General features: G+C 32.0%; 2 protein-coding genes across 2 annotated transcripts; one reads left to right on the top strand and one right to left on the bottom strand.

Annotated features, from left to right (window-relative positions):
• Nucleotides 1-452: 452 nt before the first annotated feature.
• Nucleotides 453-2,296, bottom strand: LOC111628372 (lipolysis-activating peptide 1-alpha chain-like). The gene is made up of 3 exons (XM_023372147.1): nucleotides 2,163-2,296; nucleotides 905-961; nucleotides 453-724 (listed from the first exon to the last, which is right to left on the bottom strand). The coding sequence occupies exons 1-3, from the start codon at nucleotides 2,221-2,223 to the stop codon at nucleotides 546-548; spliced, it is 297 nt and encodes a 98-aa protein (XP_023227915.1). The 5' UTR covers nucleotides 2,224-2,296; the 3' UTR covers nucleotides 453-545.
• Nucleotides 2,297-3,961: 1,665 nt separating this feature from the next.
• LOC111628375 lies at nucleotides 3,962-5,128 on the top strand. The gene has a single exon (XM_023372150.1). The coding sequence runs from the start codon at nucleotides 3,962-3,964 to the stop codon at nucleotides 5,126-5,128; it is 1,167 nt and encodes a 388-aa protein (XP_023227918.1).
• The last annotated feature ends 1,610 nt before the right edge of the window (nucleotides 5,129-6,738 follow it).

Genomic DNA, 6,738 nt, shown 5'->3' with positions numbered 1-6,738 from the left:
TAATCAACTCTCTGACACTGACCCAGCGGACGCGAACTTCCCGAATTTCTGGGTGAAGTTTTCTTGTACAGTACTGTACTTCCGTCTACGTTAATCTTCTAAACCATGCGCAAACAACAGCGCTTCTCTCCCCATTGAACTCTTATATAAATAATTTTGTTACTATTTTCACAAAAACAAATCGGGACTTTATAATCGACCCGTATTCATTTCCCGGAAACTACCTTTTGAATGTAATATCCTAAAAATTTATTTACTTATAACTTATGTCTTAATAATAACTTCATTGTAAATATTTTATAATAGAAGAGTTTTAAACTTAATCGTAGCTTTAATACTTTGCAAAGTGAGGGTTTATTTGTTAAGTTTTTTGAGTTTAAGCGGGAACTTCCGAATAGACTGAAAATTGCTACCCGAATATGGTAGTTTTAAACACGAATAACTAACGATACTCATCATTTTAACCAGTTTTAATTTCCAATTAATGTATCATTCGATCATTCGTTACAAAATGTTTATAACAGGGTCGATACGCGAATGGCCGATTAATGTGTATACGGATGTATTTTACACATACAACTCCTTTGATCGCAAAACCCGTGTTGATATCCAGTTCTCTGGCATATAGCGTTGCATTTCTGGTCGATCCCTTGACGAGGACAGAAAATCTCCGACCCGTATTGATTTGTCGGACGGACCTCATCTCCAAAGACCGTAATAGTACCTGCAATCCATACGTTTTTATTATAAATTTATACTTTTCTATACAAGCGTAAGTTTGTAAAAATTAATTGCTATACGTAAAAAATAAAAACATTTTCTTGCATTTTATACATAGCACACCTCCCAGCTTTAATAAATTTTAATTTCGTACTGTTAATTGCTAGTTAGTAGTAGTACTTACCAATTAGGCAGATGTTTATCATTAAGAAACATACAAGCCGAAAATTCATTTTGGCTCCTGCGAAATAAATAAATAAATGTAGACAAAATATTGCTTTCAGTTAATAATAGATGAAAAAAGTTGATAGGAAAGTATTTTTTTCTTCAACAGGAATTGTAAACTTGTACGTTCAAAATATTGCACGCGAGAGTATTTGCGTGCCACTCGACACGCCATTATTCTATTTATTTAACTCTTGTTATTTGTATTCGGAATGAAAATACACAGTATTTGCAGTATTTCTTTTTATATAACGCGCCGGTAATACAACGTTCTTAAAACAGATCGTCTCGATGACATTATAAAGTATATCCGGTAATTTGTTATCAATATATTGATTTCGAATTTTCAACCCGAATTTCTTTATTCTTTTATTATTGTTTCGTGATGTATACTAAGAAAATTAATTAATTCCATTCGTTTCATTTATTTCTTTCGATTCCTAAACGGAAAGGCTATCGTGAATTTCCGATTCCAGCGAGTAACTCTAAGATTTAAATCTCTATACTATTAAAATTTATGAAATTAAATTACATAAGATCTAAATTATTAAAATAAGTTTTTAAAGTCTTTACTTTTTACATAAATTAATAATAAAAAATTATATTCGCATTTATTATGAAGAGTATTCTTTCCAAAAGACTTACGATAAAATAAATCTAATTTGCAATCATTGTATCGTATCAAATATAACTATTTTCGCAATGGATGCTGAAGTTTCACCAATAACGTATAGATCTTTCGAAGATTCCCACGTCGCTAAATAGAAAAAGGTACTATACACCGTATTGGTGAGACTCGAGACTTTATCAACGAATAAAAGAGGAATCTATATAAAATTTGCAAAACAAATTTACTCGATGTTAACGATTTTACATATTTTTAAATGTATACTTAATGTATTAAGTAAAATTTGAAATAAAATTTGTCAGTAAGATTGAAACATTTCAAGAAACCAAATCACGGAGGGTTATTTTGTGTTATTTGTTGTCACAACGAAGAGAATGAATTTCGATAGGTGTTGATTTTTTAAAAGTATTTCAAAATAAATGTAAACCTTAATCTATATTAAAAGTAAAAATCAACTGGTTGTAAAAAGCGTCTAAATATACTATATTTATAAAAAACAAACATTTTTTATCGGTAGAATGTCGAAATTTTATATTATTATGTGAAAATATAAAAACGAATTCTTTGTACAAATAAAAAGAACTTTTACCAATGAAATTTGCCGGTCTGTCCATGTCCGTAACCCGAAATCGGTTCAGAAAATGGTACATTTATTTTCTCGATTAACGATGCAATACAACGTCAAATCCAATCGAAAGCGTCGTCCTCCACCAATAAGCGACTGACGAGTCTTGCAAAGATTCGTCTGCAACCGAAAAGGAATATCGTGATTTACGGATCTTTTCTTACCGTTACCTTGACATTTCGGACATTTACACCAAAGGGAAATTTGTTTATTTTGGTAATGAATTACGCTAACTATTTTATAATAACTAGAACCGGTGGGTATTCGAAAGTTTGAGAATATGGGTGCTACTCCAGGCGGATTTATAGATACCACGGGGAGAAAAAGTTATCTAATCTTATCTAATTAAAGTTGCGTTATTATATTTATTTTTATTTTAAAGTCACAAAACTGAGAGCCTCGATATCGATGGAATGCCGCAGCAGCTCTTTGGACATACCCTGACCAAAAACGCGCCGGTTTGTTTGTTTCTTTTTTTTACTCTCCGCCCAATGGACAATAAAACTAAGATGGCCATTTTTTCTATAGTGCGGGCGTGGTCGTCAGTTAGACCATGCCCGCAATGGGGGCGGGCATCGAAGAAAGGGCCCGGAATATTTTTAACTTGGAAGAATAACGGTAAAACTATTTTGTAATCTCAAGTAGAGGAAGAGCGATTACTACTAAAGCTGTATTTGTTCTGTCGAGTAACGTGATTTCGATATACAAATGACACAACGTCAAAGAAAAATAGATAAATCGAGAATGAATGAAATTGAAATGTAATATTTACATTACTTCTATATAATCTATTTGTTTAAAAATAATGTCAGACCTTAAAATCATTTATGTTTTAGTTACGTAATATATTTTAATTAATACAATTAATTTAAAAATTTTCAAGAACGATGATACGATTACCAGTGTTTACACCTGTATAAATTGTATCCGATTTTATACAGCTTTTATACAAATTTCTTTATTTATAGAAATATATAAATAGCCTACGTGTAATTTAAGTAACTTATAAAGAAGAAAAGTTTTAATTAGAAGCGAAAACAAATAATAAAAATGAAATACATATGACTGCTGCGGGTCGTAATTTATTCTCGAATTTTGTTTATCAAAGATCAATTTAATTACTCGCAAAACATCGTTTGAACGTAATTAAAAAATGAACACTCGATTAAAATTCAGCAAAGTCTGTTTATTTCTATAAAATTTATATTTCTGACATAAAGTAATAACGATAAAGAATCGTTAATAGCTTTTAAATTACATTTATTGAATTCGTAATTTTAATTTTTAAAATTAGCCACTCGACTGAAATTTTAATTCGCTTCAGTTTAACTCAGTCTTTCATTTTAGAAATATCTTTCAAAGTCGCCTAGATTCATTTAGATTTAACTACATTTAAAGTACAGATTAGCGTAAGATTTCAAATTAAGTAATCCAAATTAATCGTATGATTTCAAAATATATGTTTCATTCTGAAAATCATACTACAAAATGCAAACTAATAAGTTTGCAATTATTTCGAATATGATTTAATCACGTCTTTCTCTTTCGCATAATCTGATAAGCAGTAGTTTTACAGAAAAAATTACGCAATAACGGGACATATTTCCATAATTATGGAAAAAATCTACGTTATGGTATTCAATATTCTGTTTTGTTTTCGAGAACATTTATTCCTTTATTATTCAACAATAAAATCTTCATTGTTGTCATCATTATTGCCGTGTCATTAGAAGAAAGAAAAACTTAAAAAAACAATAAAGAATATGTTTGACGAGATTTCGGGAGGATCCACTTTGACCTTATGCGTCATTTCCGCCATCAAATGTTTGGTCGAAGTACTGATCGGAGGTTTCCTGTATTATTTGAAATCCAAAATTAATCAGTTGGAATCTAACCACCATCGCCTCCTTCGTAACTTTGAGAAAAATGAGATTTCTGAACGGAAAGCGGAATCGTCGGAGATCGAGGTCGAAGTTAAAGAAAATAATACTCTTTCTTCAACTTCTTCTTCTACCGACAGGAGTTCCACATATCTGGATTGTAATCCAATCGAGAGTTCGTTCGTTTCGGAAACTAAAAAACAATTTCTTAGTAAAGAAACTGACGAAGAATCGATACACTTCGTAAAAGTAACAAAATCTGACGATAAATCATTACAAGAAAGTATTCAAAAAATTGTCCTGCGTAAACAAAAATCCGAATTTAAGAAACTGGTCGATATACAAGACGAAGTAGACGAAGAAAATTCCCAAGTTCCGACGTACCAAATTCCTTTGTCTGTCGATAAAGAAAAAGAAGTACTTACGGATACTTCCGATATGGCCGCGGTTACTACAAAAAATACGCCATCTTTCGAGGAACAGAAAGAAATTTCCGAAAATATGGAGCAAAATCTCGTAGAGGACGAAAATAAGATAACAACGAAAGTTACGTTTCGCGCTTCGTCCGAAAGACTCGACGGTAGAGTAAACAGTAGCGATATGGTGCGCGAGATCAATTTGGAACTGGAAACTCTGCAAAAAAACGAAGAAAAACCCAGCGTAAGCGTTATCCCGAGATACGTGGAAAAGTCCAAAGAATATTTCTTGGCCAAACTGCAGATGACGGCCGTAGGTCTGGTGTCGGAAAACGACAAAGTCTATTTGGATGCGAAAGGAATGGTCGACGAGCGGAAAGAAGAAGAAAAGAGTATCTCCGTCACTAAAGATAAAGATACTCGTTCCATTCGAAACGTCATGAAAAGCATCGAGCAGTTGGAGGAAGAAATAAACGAGACGAACAGGCGCAATTCGGAAAATCTGGCAAATGAAATCGCCAGCAAGTTTACTTTGCAATACGCTTTTGGTGGAACATCCAATGAAACAGCCAAGAAGGAGACTGCTCAGAAGACAAATAAACAGGAACTGCGAGTAACTTTTCGAAATATTTAAAAGCGAAATTGATAAATTTAACTTTTTAAAAAATATATTAGCAAAATTTAACGAATCATTTTCTAAATATGTTAAGAATTCGAAATAAATTACTTTTTCAAACTCGTTAAATCAGACTTCTTTTCTAAATGCGAACTTTATTTCTTACCTTAAATTAAGATATTTCTCATAATTTTAGGCACAAACTTAAAATATTTTATATGATTTTAGTACGAGTACTTTTTGAAATAATTAAAGAGTAGATAATTGTTTTATTTTATCAAAAGTGGTCCGTAACCCCATCAATTATGACTATTACGAGTGGACTCGATCGTCTTTGCCTTCTTAATTAATCGAAATAAATTACACAATATTCCCGATGGATTCGAATTCGGATCTATGGCAGCAATAGACAATACTCTATCCCAAAAGTGTCCAACCCGCGGCCCGCGGGCCGCATGCGGCCCAAGGCAAGTTCCAATGCGGCCCAATAAACGTGTAAACAAAACCGACAAATGTTTTAATTTTTTATTATTTATTTATTTCAACGGCATAAACTCAAAAAAAAAGTTTCACAAAGCCGTAAACCTTTATTCATATTTTATTTTTGAGTGGAAAGAAAATATTTTCAAATACTTGGAGATGTGTGAATGCGGAAGGATTACTAAATAAAGCTGGAGTTGTGACTCAAAGGATTATAGACCCAAATTTGGGAAAAGGAGGGAAAGATGAGAAAGGACAAAAGATGTAGTAGTGAGAAACGTTAAATAGATCTTCTGTTAAGCAAATATGGACCCGTAATTTTTCAACCTTTTTCACTTCTTTATCTTTTGTCCTTTGCCTCTTTTTCCCCGCACTTGGGTCTATAATCCTTTGATTCACAACTCCAGCTTTATTTAGTATTTCTTCCAACGTTGCAAGATTTGGCTACATTGGGCCAAATGTGGCTACTTTTTTTTGTTTGACGTAAAAAATATCATTTGGCGCTTTGGCTACTTTTTCGGCTACATATTATTTATAATTATATTAATTGAATAAAAATGCACTTTAAAATGGTGTTTCGTCGCTTTTTATTAATTAGAGACCCAAATAAAACAAATATTTGTGTTTTTCAAATAAATTTTCTTTAGTCTCTTTTATAATAAATGAATTTATCTATTTCTAAGTAAAAATTGAAAGTGTCTGTAGAAGTAATTTTTTAAAATATCCTTTTTTCTTGATAAAGTTTTAATACTTATTATTATAATCTAGACATGTTAATTTTTAAATATACTTGTATATTGGGCCACAAGTATATTATAAGTATATATATTACACTATATATACTTGTGGCCCATAACTCCTTGACTTCTTCCAATGAGGCCCAGAGAAACAAAAAAGTCGGACACCCCTGCTCTATCCGATGATTTATGATCGGTGGTAGCTTTAATTGTTTTTTTAATTCGACCCGATCGCAAAGCCAGTAATTAAATATCAGATTCGGAGTCAGGAAGGTCATGGATAAAGTCCAAGATAAATATACTAAATGTACAATTTTTCAATACACCATATATGTTTAGTTTAAATTCTTGCTTCCTCTGAGCACTAAACCGGTCGTTTGCTACGTCTATGACGGATAAACTGCTCCATCC

Source organism: Centruroides sculpturatus, unplaced genomic scaffold (genome assembly GCF_000671375.1).
Source record: "Centruroides sculpturatus isolate CEXI.00-Female unplaced genomic scaffold, Cexi_2.0 scaffold483, whole genome shotgun sequence".
In the NCBI taxonomy this organism is placed as follows: domain Eukaryota; kingdom Metazoa; phylum Arthropoda; class Arachnida; order Scorpiones; family Buthidae; genus Centruroides; species Centruroides sculpturatus.
The sequence above is the reverse complement of the archived record's forward strand: the minus strand, read 5'-3'. Positions and strand labels throughout refer to the sequence as shown.

Excerpts from the sequence above, each read along its gene's own strand:
- LOC111628372 (XM_023372147.1), bottom strand. The coding sequence starts at position 2,223 with ATGTACCATTTTCTGAACCGATTTCGGGTTACGGACATGGACAGACCG. Across the intron at positions 962-2,162 it reads CAGACCGGCAAATTTCATTG|GAGCCAAAATGAATTTTCGG; the intron begins GTAAAAGTTCTT and ends TTTATTTCGCAG. Across the intron at positions 725-904 it reads GATAAACATCTGCCTAATTG|GTACTATTACGGTCTTTGGA; the intron begins GTAAGTACTACT and ends TATGGATTGCAG.
- LOC111628375 (XM_023372150.1), top strand. The coding sequence starts at position 3,962 with ATGTTTGACGAGATTTCGGGAGGATCCACTTTGACCTTATGCGTCATT.